This window comes from Nannospalax galili, unplaced genomic scaffold (assembly GCF_000622305.1).
Source record: "Nannospalax galili isolate Female #2095 unplaced genomic scaffold, S.galili_v1.0 scaffold664, whole genome shotgun sequence".
Classification (NCBI taxonomy): Eukaryota; Metazoa; Chordata; class Mammalia; order Rodentia; family Spalacidae; genus Nannospalax; species Nannospalax galili.
In genome coordinates, this window is record NW_008354274.1 from 1,438,544 (window position 1) to 1,454,923 (window position 16,380).

Below are 16,380 nucleotides of genomic sequence, written 5' to 3' on the forward strand. Positions count from 1 at the left end.
TTAATTAGATTGGTGCTGCTCTCAACCTTGGTTAAAAAAGTTTCCTTTCGTAATGGGCAGCATTCAGTAGGGAGATGCATAACTGGACAAAATGCTGAATTCTCATCCCTAAACGGAACACCTGTAGTAACACCCCTTGCTTCCACCCCCAAGCTCATGTAACATCCTGGAAGAGAAGGCAGAAAGAATGTGGAGGGGTGCTGTGAAATGCTGTCTTTGGATAACGGCATGGCTATCACACTCATGAACTCACAGCAGCTTGTGGGGGCATGTTGGAGGGATATGGGAAGAGTTGGAAGGGGAAAATGGGGAGTGATATGATCATAGTTCACTGTATGTATGTATTAAATTCTGAAGAATAAAGAAAAAAAAAGAGAGACACGTTGGGCACATAGAGGGTATTGCAGAAAGAACTGACACCACTCTCTGCAGTGCACAGTGTAAGAGGTCATTGGTCTAAGAGGGACTACTCCCCAAAGACACTTTCTCCTCTGCCCTGCCTGGGGTGGGAGCCCTAAGGGACACAGAACACTGTGTAGTAAGTGGTGTGGACAGTTGGCTGGACAGACCACCCCGGCTCTGAGACAAATGAAGCTGAGCTCAAAGGGGTACAGGAAATAGTCCTGCAGCAGATGGGGTCTGCCAGGTGGACCTCATTCACCAAGGATGGATGAACCCTCTCCATCTGGGAGCCTCAGGGCAGAAGAAAATGCATGGGATCTACAGAGCTAAGGGTATTGGCAGGAAGCCAGGCCAGCACGCTGCAAACAGGTGAAGAGGGACTTTGAGGCCCTGCAGGGAGCAACCTGTCATAGCCCCAATGAGATGTGAGATGATGGTGACTGGGGACCACCGGCCCTGTCCTGGTCCCTGGCTCTAACCTAACTTAGTAGCATCCTTGTGTACTCACCCCAGGCCCTGCCCACTCCTGCTGAGATGCTTCCCTGAACACAGCTGCACCAATTCCCAATCCCTTCCAGTCCAGGCCTCTGTTACATGCCCTGCCAGGCCCCCCTCTGCATCAGGGATGGCTTCAAGGATTCCTTGGTAAAGGAAAGATCCTCTGCCCTTTGAATCCCCTACATCTTTCTCTCTCCAATCTTCCATACAACCTAAACCTGTGCTTTGGAGTTGGCCAAGCAGAAACCAAATTTACTGTTACAATTACCAGCTGGGGCGAGTCACTTGATTTTTATGGGTCTCACTACTTTAACCTGTAGAAATGGAGACCACAGCCCTGAGATCATTTGTGAACATTTAATCACCCCCAGGGATTCTAATGATCTTGGCACACAGTAGGCAATTGATAAATGCTACTTTCTCTTCGCTCTTCCTGGAAGCTCTCTCTCCCTGCCTCCCCCAACCCTCTCCCCTGTGAAGTCCGTCCGTGCAGTGGGGAGCGTCCCTTGGCTCTTGACATACTTCTTGTCCCTTACCTTACAAACCTGACAATCAGACTTAAAGGACTGTTTGGAGATAATATCTGTTACCCCAGCTCTTCTAAGCACCCAAGATTCAGAAAATAAGCAGAATTCATAGCACAGGCACCTAGCTAAACTCTCTCACACCTCCTGCTCTACAAACTCAGGAGCCAGGTATAAGCGTGTGCCAGTGCTGTCTCGATTGTTAGCTGTGTTCTCCAGTTTTACCTCCACTGCCAAAGCAATATGGAGTGAGTAGGGGTTGGGTAAGACATAGCCAGCAGTCCCATGTCCCTCCCTCAGGGCTAAATTCAGGGACTTGGAAACATAAGGCATTCTGTATATTCATTTGTTAGTGTTGGTTAGCATATAACATGTATGAGTCCTGGGCATTTTGAAAACTACCCACTGTTAAAGGCACCAAAACTATTTGCTAAGGATTTACCTGGGCCTAGTGATGCATATCTATGATCTCGGATACTTGTGAGGATGAGGCAGGAGAATCAAATTTTGAGTCTTGCCTGGGCTAGACAACAACAGCCTGAACAACTTGTGAGATTCCATCTCAAAAAGAAAAAGAAGTGGTATGTGGCTCAGTGGTGGAGTGCTTGCCTAGAATCCCACAGTGAGAGGCTGGGAGTGTGGCTCAGTGGTAGAGCACCTGACTAGAATCCCCAGTGAGGGACTGTGAGTGAGGCTCAGTGGCAGAGTGCTTACCTAGAATCCCCCAGTGAGGGCTGGGGTGTGGCTCAGTGGCAGAGCACCTGCATAGAATCCTCCACCGAGGGACTGAGTGCTCAGTGGTACAGCGCTTGTCCAGCATGCCTGAGGTCCTGGGTTACATCCCAAATAGGATACACACACACACACACACACACACACACACACACACAATTTACATGATGAAGAACAAAGACTCTAGAATCCATGTGTAATCCTGACATGCACCTTGTTTAAACATCAGTCCTGTTGACCTGTTCAGATTCTGCAGAGGGAGAAACAAAGGCCTATGGGTCAGAGGCCAGTAAACTTGTTGGTTTTACCCAAACTCCTGCTTTTCATGAGGTGATTCCTTTTAGGACCTGATGTTTTCTGACTGGATGCATTGCACCTATGGTAGTGGGGTGCTCTGAAGAAGAGGGGAGCCTAAGTGCCAGTACATAGCCCTCCTGAGGTTTCTGGTCTCTGTCCTTCTTGAACTCCTGTGTCACCTCTTCTCTTCTTGTTTCCATTTCTTTCTTTTTTTGGTTTGGTCTTTTTGAGACAAGGTCTCTCTGTAGCTCCAGCTGGACTGAAATTCACTGTGTAGACCAGGCTAGCCTTAAACTCACAGACATCTGCCTGCCTCTGCCTCCCCAGTGCTGGGATTAAAGGCATGTACCACCACTTTGGCTGTGTGTTTTCATTTCTGAGAGAGGCTATCCAGACCTGTAACACAGGACCTTGGCTCTAGGAGGGACTGACCAACAGGCTCCCCAAAATAAGGACATAAAGGAGGCTACAGAGACACCTAAGGGGTTAAGAGCATCAGCTGCTCTTGCAGAGGAACCAGGTTTGGTTCCCACCACCCACAGAGGGGCTAACAACCATTCTTAACTCTAATTCTAGGGGATCATCTGATACGCTTTTCTGGCCTCCTCCGGCATTACACGTCATATGTGCACTTACATACGTGCAGGCAAAACAGACATACACATAGAATAAAAATAAACAAATAAGTAAATAAAAAATAAAATAGGACATAAAAGACAATAGGTGGCCCTGCTTGGGGCACTTAAACAGGATAGCGATGGTGGTTCACCACTCTAGATGGGACAGTTCAAGTCCCCAAACAGGATGCAAAACCCTAGGGGTGGTTGAGGTCCTTGCTAGGTAGGTCAGCTAAAAGCAAACTCAAGGACTGCCCCAGGGGAGCATGCTCAGAGCGATGTTGCCCTTTCCCCTAGTGAATTTTTCGACTTTAAGAATAGTTAGGCCTCTATACATACTCTTACATCTTATACATCTACTTACAACCGACTGCATTATGGGTAAAATGAGCTTCCAAGAAAAGCATGCTTCTTTCCTGGAAGGGCCCACTGTGGGGCTGCTCCGCTTAGTCCTGTCTGTAGAGTGTACTCTTGTTTCCTTGATTGCTTTTTTTAAACTCTTGGCTACTTGATTTACTACTATACCCAAGTGAATTCTTTTCCTTCCAAGACAGCTACTGAGCGTGAGACCAAAGGAAACTGGGGACTTCCCTGTTAGAACATGGGCATACTCCTAAATACAGTGGTCACCTTTAAAAGGCCAGATCCCACAGCCTGAAGAGATCAGGCCACGCCTCCTTGTAGCTGTCTCTGGGAGTTGATTAGTTATCTGTGCTGTGGCCCAACTATAGCCCTTGATTTATGATCTTAACAGTATGTGGCTCCTCCATGTTCTTTGTACACTATGCTGAACTAATTCTGTGATGTGAAACTTCCTGCTAGCCTTCTAAAACTTATAAAAGTCTGATATTTCCTTCGATCTAAGGATTTGTTTCAGGAGGCACTGTGAAGGCTGTCCTCTGACGAGGCTCCTCCCCGTAGAAGCTTGCCTGTCCTCTCTTTTTAATTTATTTTGTTTGTGTGACAAGATACCATTACATAACCCTGCGTGGTTTGGAACTTGCATATAGACCAGGCTGCCCTCTAACTCATAGAGCTCCACCTGTCTCTGCCTCCTGAGTGCTGGGACTAAAGGCATGTGCCACCATGTTTTGCCCTTATTCTCACTCTTTGAAAAAAAACAAGTTAAAACAGGCTAGGTGTGGTGGCACACGCCTTTAATCCCAGCACTCAGGAGGCAGAGGCTGGTGGATCTCTGTGAGTTTAAGGCCAGCCTGGTCTACCTAGTGAGTTCCAGGCCAGCTGCGGCTACAGAGAGACCCTGTCTCCCCCAAAATTAAAACAATATTTTATTTATCTTTATTTTATGTATGTGAGTATTTTATCTGTATGTATGTAAGTGCACCACATACATGCAATTCCCATGGAGGCCAGAGGCAGGCATTGGATCCCCTGGAACTGGAGTTACAGATGGTTGTTAGTTGCCATGTGGGTGCTGGGAATTGAACCCAGGTCCTCTGCAAGAGCAGCCAGTGTTCTTAACTGCTGAGCTATCTCTCCAGTCCCTCCTCACTCTTAATAAAGCTCCTTTTGGGGCTGGAGAGATGGGTCAGTGGTTAAGAGCACTGACTGTTCTTGCAGAGGACCCAGGTGTGGTTCCCAGCACCCACACAGCAGCTAGCAACTGGCTGTAACTCCAGTTCCAGGGAATTTGACACCCTCCTCTGACCACAGGCACTGCACAACCAGGGGGCACCTACCTATATGGCGGTATTTCACTCATAAAATAAAAATAGTAAATAAAATATTTGAAAAATAAATTAAAAATAGTAAATAAAAATTACAAATAAATAAAGCTCCTCTCCAGGTTTTAAAGAGAAGACCTTCCTTCCTGCTAAGGCCCCATCATGTTTATATCTCCATGTATTACACGTTTCTGTCTGAAGCTCTCCCTTACATCATGGCTGTGGGGCCTTGCTTCTAATAGACTAAATTTCTGAAGGGAATTACGCATCACATTCCTTTTCTGACTGACTGCTGTAGGTTTATTGTTATCTTATCATTATTATATGTCACAGTCCCCATAACAGTCCCATAGTCTCAGTCACCACCCAGGAGTCCTCAATGCCAGCAGGTCTCACCCCATGCTCTTTTTTTCTTAATTAAAACTATTTATTTATTTTTATGTGTATGAGAGTTTTGCCTACACGTATATGTGTACATTGTATGTGCAGTACCCACAGAGGCCAGGAGAGGGCGTCAAATCCCCTGGAACTGGAGTTACAGATAGTTGGGAGCCACCATGTGGGTGCTGGGAACTGAACCCAGGTCCACTGCAACCAGGGCTCTCAATCGCTGAGCCATCTCTCCAGCTCTGTCATCCCACTGTCTTGCTACACTCTGGACCACAGCTGCCTGAATAGACAACTGTGGCTACGAGGTTTACATGGTCAAGCCCTTGCCTTCTGACCACTAGCAGATCTCATGTGCCAGATAAGGGTCATAAGTACCTGCAGGGGTTTATTAGTCAGTAAGGGGTTCTACCACTCCAGCAGACAAAATCCTGTTTTCTCAGGATGCTGCCTGAGACTAGCTTCCTATTCACAGGCAGAGGCTTCTCCTTTGTAGGTCCAAGCATGGCAGTCTTTGAGAACTCAAAAAGCTACAGAAAATGGGACATTTTCTGCCCTGTCTTTCCGATGGCTACACAAAGGGGTAGAGTTATTTAAAGACAAGAGGTATCTCTCTGGCCCTAACCACTAGTCACCCATGTCCTTTCCACTGCCCCCTCCAGCAACTGCCTCTAGGGGTACTGGGGTATACTCAGCACTCATGTCTAGGTTCAGCCCCCTTCTTACTGCCTCCCCAGTCCTTGAGCATGTATGTGCAAGGCAGCTGTGCCGTACACACCTGGAACGTGGGAGCAGGCTCCTGGCCCCAAGGATTCTGGGTCCCTGGCATAGGGAGTATCAACAGAGAAAGGGCTATGGTTCTCAGTGGGGTGTCTCTTTGGCTACACAGACTCTTGCTCTGTGAGCTGGAGAAGGCCTTGGCTGGGACCCTCAGGGCAGAGTCCTTGGGTGGGGCCCCAGCTGCCTGAGAAGGGTCCTGTCTCCCTTAGTATCTTTATTTTTACTTTATTTATTTATTCATTATGTATGTATGTATGTATGTATGTATGTATGTATGTATGTATGTATTTTAATTCAGTTGTTAACTGGCATCCCAGCATGTTCTTACTTATATGCAGATCTCAGCTTCTAACTTCTACATACGTGTATGTATTGGGGGGCTAAGTAGGGGTAGAGGCTGGGAAGCTAGAAAAAGTCCATGAGAGGAAAAAAGAAGCTTCAAGGGAAGGGATGGGAGGGCATGTGATATGAGGGAGGAGGGGGGAATATTGCAGGAGGAAGGGTACAGCAGGATTGGGGTCAGGGAGAGATGGGGAAGGGGAGCTTCGCCCACATCAAAACTAAGTCTACATGAAAATATCCTAAGGAAACCTTTGACTTAAATATATTAAGTGAGGTTACCCAGTGTGATGGTTAATAATGATTCTCAACTTGAAGAATCTAAAATCTCTTGGAGTTAAGCGTCTGGGCATGCCTGGGAGGGAGTACCTAGATTAGGTTGATTGAGGTAGGATGACCCACCCTCAATGTGGGTGGTACCCAATTCTCTGGACTGAGATCTCAATAAGGAATGATTAAAAGGAGCCTCCTGGCTGCAGATGCAATGTGTCCATCTGCCTCACACTCCTGCCACCACGCCTTCCCCCATTGTGATGGACTGTACCCTTAAACTATGAACCAAAATAAACCCTTCTTCAAGTTGCTTTTGTCTGGTATTTTGTCACAGTTTTGAGACAAGTGACTAACACCCCCAAGTTCAGAAAGACAAATGCTGCATGTTAACTCTCAGTACCTTTCAACCGCACAGGCTGTGGCCTCGTGGCTGATGGACGAGGAGTACGTCTGCCACTCTCCTCCAGGCAGCTCTCGAAACTGCACAGTGAAGTACCGGATTGGGGAGGCTCCATCGCTGCCAGGGACCCACTGGAGCCGGAGGCTGCGTGCTGTGACCTCTGCCTGGGGTGCCAGGAGCTCTCTGGGTGGTGCTGGTCTCTCTGTAACCAGAAAAAGTAGAAAGCCAAGGACCCATGAGACCCTATTCTATGCTGACTCATGCTTATAATCCCAGTGCTAGTGGGTGGGAACAGGCAGATCACCAGGGCTCCCTGGCCAGCCAGCCCAGCAGATGAGCCCCAGCCCCTAGTGAAAGTATTCCATCTTAAAAAACAAGATAGATGGTGTCTGAGGAACAATGTGACACTAATACTCAAGGTTGACCTCTGTCTTCCATATGTACCCAGCCCCACACATTCAATCCACACACATGTGTCCTCCCCGATAAACCCATACACACACAAAGAAAGAAAATCAAATCCTTGGCATGGGAGAGGAAGTTGGCTTATAGCTAACTTTGGATCTGTCTTGGGACCATAGCTCATTCACACGGTAGAGTCAGTCAGAGGCACATGTCTCCATAGACCCCGGCCCCCACCATCAAGGGCAAGTCTAGTTGGATGACAGCTGGTGTCACAGGCTGGTGCTCTTCCAAGCATCTCAAGCTCCTTTGCATTCTGTCTGATTTGGGGACTCAGCTCATGGTCAACACCTACTTTCTTTGTCTTTGCAGTCAACCCAAGTCTAACACACAACAAGAATCTACTGAGTTCTTGTAAGGGGTGGTGGGCAGGTGCAAGGTGGGGGTACCTCTGGGTTATCACTGGTTTCTACAGGGTTAGACTGAAGGGTGCAAAGTACCTAGGGCCAATCTTGGCCTTGAGTGGGTATCGTGTGCCTGACACTGTGTTCTCACAGCTCATTGATTTCAACAGAGGAACTCCACAGAGGGAGAAATAATTGTTTAATTGTTTATCATGAAAATTATTGATTCTGATTAAAATGTGTGGCATGTAATAAAGCAGCCATTGATTATGGGTCCCTCAGTGATGGGGCTGTGAGAAGCACTTCGATCCAGCTCAATCAGTAATCCTGGCCATGGGTACACACACTGGCTGGAAGATTTCTACAGGCCTGAAGAAGAGCCCAGCACCCTGTACAGCTTCTAAAGCCTCAGAAACAGCCCGGGATCCCTGTCCCTAAGTGTTGCACTAGGACCTTGTGGGAAAGCAAATCACTTCAGGAATGAGAAACAGGGTGCCAGTGGGGTACAGGGTGGGAGGCGGTGGTCTTGCACCCCAGGCAACAGCTAGGCAGGCCAGGTTGCACTAGCCTACCCACAGAAGGGTGTTTATGTGGATTTTTCTATGTGATCTAACTCAAGCTCTAGCAAGGCCCTAGCAGGCTTCTCTCACCCTTTGCTTCAGAAGTACTGAAAGACTGAAGAGAAAGTTCAGTTGTAAAGTGCTTGTTGTGTAAGCGTGAGGGTCTGAGTTGGCTCCCCACACGTGAGAAAAAAAAAAACAGGCTGGGTGGTGCATTTTTATAATCTTGAGGAGGAAGAGACAGGAGGAACCCTGGGACTTACTGGTTCCAGTGTTGTAAAGGGCAGATACATGATTTATCAGAATGGAGGGGGTGGTAAAGCAAAGCTGCTCACCTCATGCAGCCTGGGAGCAGATAAGAGAGAAAGTGTGCAGCAAGGGGCCAGCTATAACCCTAATGGGCATGCCTCCAGTGACTTACTTCCTCTGGAGAGACCCTACTGATTGTTAAAGTTCAGATAGCCCTGCCCCCTCACCAAGAGGATCCCAAGGACTTCTCATGCTCCTGAAAAAAGGGAACCTAGCTGATAAGCACCTTGGTCTTTGAAGTCAAGAGAAGCAGACTTTTCTCCACTGTTTGGCCAACACAGCAGGCTTCCCCTTTGATCTCTAAAGAGGACAGGTTTTAACAGTCCAGCTCTCCCACTCCCCCGCCCAACTTAAAAAAAATACATCTTCCCATCTTCTGCAGGAAGCAGAAGCCTCCCTTTTAAAAGACCCCAGCTCAAGACCTGGGCAGACATTTTCCCTGCCCTGAAGGGAATCTGTCCCATGTGTTCCTTTGCTAATAAACCCTATTTTGATGGAGTTTTAGCTGTGCCTCGGTGCCTCATCATCCATTCGCTCATTCTCTGCCAACTTTTTACCTATCACTGATTACTAGCCCAATTAGCTATGAACTTACCAGGGACTAATTTAATGATCCCTGGACAAGAGGGGATGGGTGTTCTGAACTGTATATGGCCAAATATAGCCTAGCCAATCAGGAAGCTCCAGGCCAGTAAGAGACCCTTCTCAAAAGAAAAACAAAAGAAAAATACACGCAAAAGGAGTGTTGATCATCCCTAAGGAGCACATGACCTAGGGGAGAAGACAGGGACCAATGGTGGTGGCTTGTGGGCCTCTGAGCAGAGACTCCGGGCCTTGGCCACAGCCCCCAGTTCTTGCAAATACTCCTAGGTACCCTGGGACCCAGGCTGCAGCTTTCAGTCCCTGGGGCTGGCCCTCCCAGCACCCACCTTCTGAATCCTAGGTCCCCTGTGCCAGGAGCCATGGGTATTATAGGTCACATCACCACTCTGTGTCCAAGCTCATCCTCCTCAAAGAAGCCCAGTAAGAGTAGCCACTGAAGAAATGTGGAAGTGACAGAGGAGCATACCAGTGAAGCCCCTCACACACACCTGGCTAACAGGACAGGCAGTCAGCATTTGAGAAAAAAACCGCAGTAGAAATACATGCAAATTCACAAGGATGGGCAAGACATTAGCTTTAAGAGATTAACATCTTCCTAAATGGGCTGGGGATGGGGCTGAGTTGGTATAGTTTGCCTAGTATGAATGAGGCCCTTGGTTTGATTCTCAGTGCTGTATAAAACCAGGTGTGATGGCACATACCTATAACCCTAGCACTTGAGAAGTAGAGGCAGGTAGATCTGGATTTCAAGATCATCCTTGGCCATATAGTTAGATCATGGGCCTCCCTATTTTAAGACCAGATATAGCCTACAGAGATCAGGCCACAGCCCCTCCTAGAACTAACAAGCCCCTGCTGTAAGGAATAAAACACACTGATCCAGTGTGTATGTATGTGGGAGGGGGTATGGTGGTAGAAGATAGGGAAACAAACCCAAGGCAAAGGAGATCTAGCCCAGGGTCCCCTGAAGTCCTGTCCCTACCTACTGCAGGAGTGACTGAACTTCAGAAATAAAGCTTCCTTACTGTCTCTGCAGTCCCTAGCTTTGAGTTACAGCCAGATTCCCTGAGTACCCTCAAGTCCTGATGCCCCAGAGATATGTATTCCCCACAGCAAAGTCTTCTACTGTCCTATAGCACCCACCCACTCTTGTCCAGGAATTATTAGATCAGTCGTCTGAAGAGTTCATGGTTGAGTGGGCTACTAGGAGTTTGGGCCTTGCCGGAGGAAGTGAGTCACTGGGGGCATGTCTATTGCTTGCTTCCTCTCACTCTGCTTCCTGGCTGTGTACAGTGAGTAGCTTTGCTTTAACCACACCATCCATTCCATTACATCATGTGTCTGCCCTTTAAGACATTGGTCACCTGGGGAGAACCTATTCCTGTCATTCTGCCAAACAGACATATCATTAAACCTAATGACTTATTATATCCATAAATTAGTGGATCTCTCAACCTCCACTGGAGACACAGAGATCCACAACTGGTCAGCAGGCAGAGAATAAGAGACTGCAGAATGCTCAGCCATAAATGGAGCCTCTCTTTTATACTCTGTACCCCTAAGGCTCAGGGATTTTTGTGGAAGAGGGTGCAGAAGGATTTTAAGAGCAAGAGGTAGAGAATCACCACAGTGAAAGTGTTTTCCAGACACAGCATGGCAGTTGCACACATGAACTCGGTTCAGTCACTGAGTTGTGACTGCATACACAAGACCTGCTCATGCTCAAGCCAGACAAAATCCCAGCATAGCAAGCAAGGTGGGCAGGAAGCCCCAGGCATAGCTGAGGAGCTACTGACAACTGATAGCTGCTGGGAGAGGGAGAGCCAATTGGTGACCACTGGTAGGTTGACAAGGCTCCAAGACCCATACCACAGTATTTGGGCAAAAGAAATTGGACTTGATGGGCTTAAAAGAAAGGACAGAAAGTTGGGCAGGTATGGGAGAGGTGGACCCGGGGGGAAATAGGAGAGGGGAGTGAATATGATCAAAGTACATTGTATGGAATTCTCAAAGAATTAATAAAAATATTCCCTTTTTTTAAAAAAAGATGCTGGTAGAGCTGGAGAGATGGTTCAATGGTTAAGAGCACTGGCCGCTCTTGCAGAGGACCCAGGTTCAGTTCCCGGCATCCACATGGTGGCTAAAAACCATCTGTAACTCCTAATTCCAGGGGATCTGACACCCTCTTCTGGCCTCCATGGGCATTATACAACATGGGTGCATTTATATACATGAAGGCAAAACATACATTTAAAAAAAAAAAATTATGTGTATGAGTGTATTGCCTGCATTATGTGAGTGCACCCATGTCGTGCAACGCTGCAGAGGTCAGAAGAGGGCTTCGGATTCCCCTCGAACTGGAGTTAAGGATGGTTCGTAGCCACCATGTGGGTACTGGGAATCGAACTTGGGTCCTCTGCAAGAGCAGTCAGTACTCTTAACCACTGAGCCATCTCTCCAGCCCCAAAACATACATCTTTTTTTTTTTTTAAAGGACTCTGGTCACTCTAGGAGTCCAGACCAGACCTGTAGATTGAAGAAGTCATGCCAATCCCCCTTCCCCCCACCCTCCATGCCGCTCTCTGTCTGGGGCACAGTGTTAAGAAGCCAGGCTGTTCTGTGGCTTCACAGCCCCTAATTTATGGTTCTATTTAGTTCCTGGCTCCTCTATGTGTCTTGTCACGTAGGCTGTGCTGTGTTGAACTGAATCACATGGCAGGGAACTTCCTGCCACCCTCTGAAATGATATAAGTTAGATGTTTTCCTTTGTGTGATTTCTCTGAAAGCTCTCCTAGGGCTTCCTCCTGTCCATGATGACTCTTCTCTCACTTTAAGTGCTCCCTCTTAATAAAGTTCCTCTCCAGGTTTTAAGGGGAAGCCTCTCCTTCCCTTCAAGGCTCCATCATGTTGTCTGATACCTCCCTTTTCTAATGCTCTCTCACCTTACCGCTGGATCCTGGTTCTTCCCCTGGTCAGGAGTCTCTCTCCTAATAAAACTCCTTTCTAAAGGGTAATTTAGTGTCAGGTCCTTTCCTGAGCCAACAGCCGTGCTCTTATTTTTGAACACATGAAGCGATGAGTCAAAATAAACCTTCTTCTTTTAAGTTGATTTTATGGGATGTTTTGTCTAGCTCAATCTGACTGGTAGTTTGAAGTGGGCCAAGGGGGAGAACTGGGTACATGAAGGTCAGCTGTGTTTTCCTGAGGGCAGCACCTGCCTGGCGGGTCCTGTGGGAAGAGGTGATGCACAAAGATGGGGCAGGGATAAGCCACAAGAAGAGAAAGAGCAAGCACCACACATAGGATGTAGCAGCCCAGGAAGTTCCAACCAAGGCCTTTGGAGGAAGGGCCTGGAAGTGGAGGTGTGCTCAATCGAATGTCTCTGGTAGACAAGTGGATGGACCAGGGTCTTAAAAAGCAAGGGAAGAGTCTGGCTAATCCACTGCCCCCTGGGCTGGTGGGAATTTGTTTGTTGAAGGAATGGGAAGTGAGGCCTGGTTTCCTTTAGCTCCGGATAGGAAAGTAGCTTCTGTTTAGCAAGATGCTTGCTCTGCAAAGATGGTGGATGATGGTTCCAGTGGCATGGGGCTGGGGGGTGGGGGTGGAGAGGTAGGGGTAGGCGTGGGTGTGGGTGGGTGAGAGGGTGGCAGGTCTTTGAGCAGCACAGCCAGATCGTCACTCGGCAGTTTTCTCCTCTTATAGGGGATTGGTTTCCTCACTGACAAAATTTTAGGGGTGTTAGGACACAGGTCTGTACCTTCAGGCCAGATCCTAGAGTGAGAATCAGGCCACACCTCCCTGCAGCTCTCTCTGGGACAGAGTTAGGAAGCAGTTAGCATGTGACTTCTTCATGCTCTGTCATGTACACTGTGCTGAACTAAGTCATGTGAGGTGAAACTTCCCACCACCCTTGAAAGATAAAAAGTCAGACCTTCCTTTATTTTGGGGATTGGTCGGAGACTCTTGGCAGGGTGGGGGTGGTGGTGGTAGTCTAGAGATGAAGGATGCTCTTTGAAGAGGATCTTCTGGCTTCTCCCTACCAGACTCTCTTGGTGGCTCTGTCTCTGTCTCTCTCTTTCTCTCATTCTCAGTCTTAATGAAGCTCCTGTCCAGGTTTTAAAGGGAAGTCCCTCCTTCCCTTTAGGGCCCCATCATGTTTAGAGTTCTATATATTATGTTTATTTCTGTCTAATGCTTTCCCTCCCACCTTGAGGCCTGTTAATGGCCTTGAGGCCCTTTCATCATAACAAACCTTACTGAAATAACTGTCAGCTTTTCTTTGCAGACTGACCACTGTGGCCTTCTTTGCTTCTTTTGAACAAAGAGGCTTTGGTGAAGCCTAGGGAGTGGAGTAGAAGCAGTGATGGGAGGGGACCGCACATGGCTGAGACTGGTGTCAGCCTCCCTCCTCTGCTAGATGTAAGCACTCTGAGTTCAACTCCTTGCTCCCTGAAATGGCCTACTTTAGATCTCATAATAAAAGTCATCACAAACGCAGCAGTGACACTTGTTCCTGTTTGTTGAACTTCTACATCAGGCCAGCCCGACTCTTGGGAGTCTTGCTGACAATAGAGAGCCATTGAGTGTTCCTGGGCACTGTGATAACTTCTCTACACAGGCCTCCCAGATCAGGGCCATGGCAAAGAGAGAAGGATGATTTACTGAAGGCCTCAGGCTATGAGCTGTGAGCTCATGGTGTTTTCTATGAGCCTTCTTGGCCTAGTGGGTCTGGCTGTGATGTCAGCATCCTTTGCACAACATTCTGGGTATAACATAAGCACATCATTGCCATTAGATTATCGTGGATCTGTAGCCATGGTAACTAACTGAGCAGAATATTATAGTCATGGTCAGGCCTATAGAGATGGTAATGGAGCTGTTGACTCTGTCTAGTAGGAAGAGGAGGAGAGGGTGGATTCTAGCCATCACTCCCTCTGGTCCTTCCCCAGCTGCAAGGCATCTTGGAGATGTTAGAGAGTACAGGAAGTGGAAGCCTGAGGGAAAACAGGGGTGTTTTAATGATTAAACCTTTCATGAGGTCACTATCCATGATGGGATGGGACTTTGTGGTAATGCAGCTGTTTGGGGGTTACTCAGGCTCCTCTAAGTGCCCCCCACCACCTGTGCTTTGTAAGCAAGTCCAATAAACTCACTGGTTTGCCAAGATGAATTTTGGTGGAATCCTTACTTTGGCCTGTTGACTATGCTCTTTCTGGACATAGATGTTTATGTCTCTCCCAGACAAGTCAGTGCAACACCACCTTTGGCTCGAGGCATGACTGCTGAAGGGAGGGCCTGGGGGCTACTGTGGAAGGTTCTAGAATAAGCCTTGAGTTGTGGGCAGGAGGCTGCTGAGACATTATCCTTTCTCAGAGTTTCACAGGAAGTGCTGGCCTTGTGATGGGTTGAGGCAGCTTCATAGCTGTGTGAACTAGTGAATAATAAAGTTGTCTGTTTTCCCAAACTCCTGTCAAATCAGCATACTCCTATTGGGCCACAGTAAGGACACACCCAGACTAGGTACATCATGCACCTGGCCCTGAGCTTGGAGCAAAGTAGTTATCCCCTAAAGAGCAGTGACTAGGAAAACAGCTATTTAGAAAAGACCTACTGTGTGTGTGCCCACTGTAGACACTCTTCAGTATCAGACAGCAGCCCTTGGGGACTCCCACTCACTCCCACTCACTGGGCTGTCCGTGCAGCCCTGGCCAGTTACACAGCCTCTCTGAGCTGCACTTCTTACCTTCAGGTCTCATAGTGATGTTATGAAAATACTATGACATGGCTCAGTAGGTAAAGTGCCCGCCGTACAAGCATGAAGGACCTGAGTCCAAATTCCCAGCACCCATGTAAAGCCAGGCATGGTGGAGCATGTCTGCAACCCCAGTGTTGTGAGTATAGAAACAGATTCCTGGAGCAAGCTGGCTAGCCAGTTCTAGGTTCAATGAGAGTCTCTGTCTCAAAAAGCAAGGTGGAGAGTGACAGGAGACACCTGACCCAGATCCCTCATCTCCACATGAGTGAGCATACTCACACATACACATACACATACATTGAAGCATGCATATTCCACATATACTTTGTAAAAAACCAGTATGTCCAATCCAAGTCTGGCTCAGGCCTCCCAGACTCAATGGGGCTCAGAGGGGCTGATGAGGCAGCTGTGCCTCCTACTGTCTACAAAGTCAGGTCTTGACTGGGTGCTTTTTACCTCTCTTTTCAGTGGTGAGGACCGTGGCTTCCAGAGGCTCCCCCCAGCCCTGTCTCGTCTTGGCAGACAGCCTGAAGATGTACGCAGACTCAGGGGTCAGCTCAGTGGCTGTGAACTGCCGCACCGTGGCGCCCACCTCCACGGTGGTGAAGGTTTGGGGGCTGCTGCTGGCCAGGCGGTAGGCGATCTGGTACCCTGTGGGCAGGAGAGGACATGGGGAACCATCTTAGCCATTTGTTTCTTCACTTGCCCAGAAAATTCACACTCCTGACATCCCACCATGAACCTTGGATTGGAAACCCAAATGCGGACAGACCTCTGTTCCTGCCCGATTTCCGAAGGCACATTGAAAGGGGGTTCACACCCCCGGTGAAGAGCTGGAGGGATGGGGGTGAGGGGGTGGTGTCTAAGTTCAGGGCCCGTGAACTTGTCACACTCTTCATCCTCCAGAGGAAAAAGATGTGAAGACACTTTCATCTTTTCCAGGGATGCTGCATGTAGGGAGAATGCTAGCAGACCTGGAACCCCACGTTGCTCCCTATGGGAGGCTGTGGCAAGCTCATGCCTGTGGCTCTTTCATTCCTTCCATCTCCTTCCTGTAACGCAGCCCTTCCTCTCATCCCAGCGGGAAAGGCCAGTGCCTACCCTCAGCATGTTATTTTACATCTATCAGAGCTTGCAGCAGAGCTTGCAGCAGACAGGACAGCCACATGGTCTCACTTCCATTAAGCAGCCCCTTCCTAATCTTTCCCTGCTGCGGCCATTCCTCACATTCCTGTTTCCACATTCAGGTCCCTCAGCCTCCCTTCCAGCCCTCCTAATTTGGGAGGCTCTATGTTAAATCCTTAAACACCCCCTCTGTATACTTCCATCACTCTAGACAAGGCTTGCTGGCTCTGCACGCCTCTCCAAGTTCCCAGATTATGAAGGGGTCATGGTAGGTCAGACATTAATAAT

The 16,380-nt window shown here is 48.2% G+C and overlaps 1 protein-coding gene across 3 annotated transcripts in view; it reads right to left on the reverse strand.

Moving 5' to 3' along the window:
• Positions 1–16,380, reverse strand: part of Sdk1 (sidekick cell adhesion molecule 1) — a 1,173,668-nt gene that overhangs the window by 121,231 nt on the left and 1,036,057 nt on the right. For all 3 annotated transcript variants that reach the window (XM_029555167.1, XM_029555165.1, XM_029555166.1), the window contains 2 exons: positions 15,424–15,618; positions 6,935–7,136 (listed from right to left, as the gene is read on the reverse strand). In XM_029555167.1, coding sequence (XP_029411027.1) covers positions 6,935–7,136; positions 15,424–15,618 — 397 coding nt within the window. The remainder of the gene's footprint in view (positions 1–6,934; positions 7,137–15,423; positions 15,619–16,380) is intronic.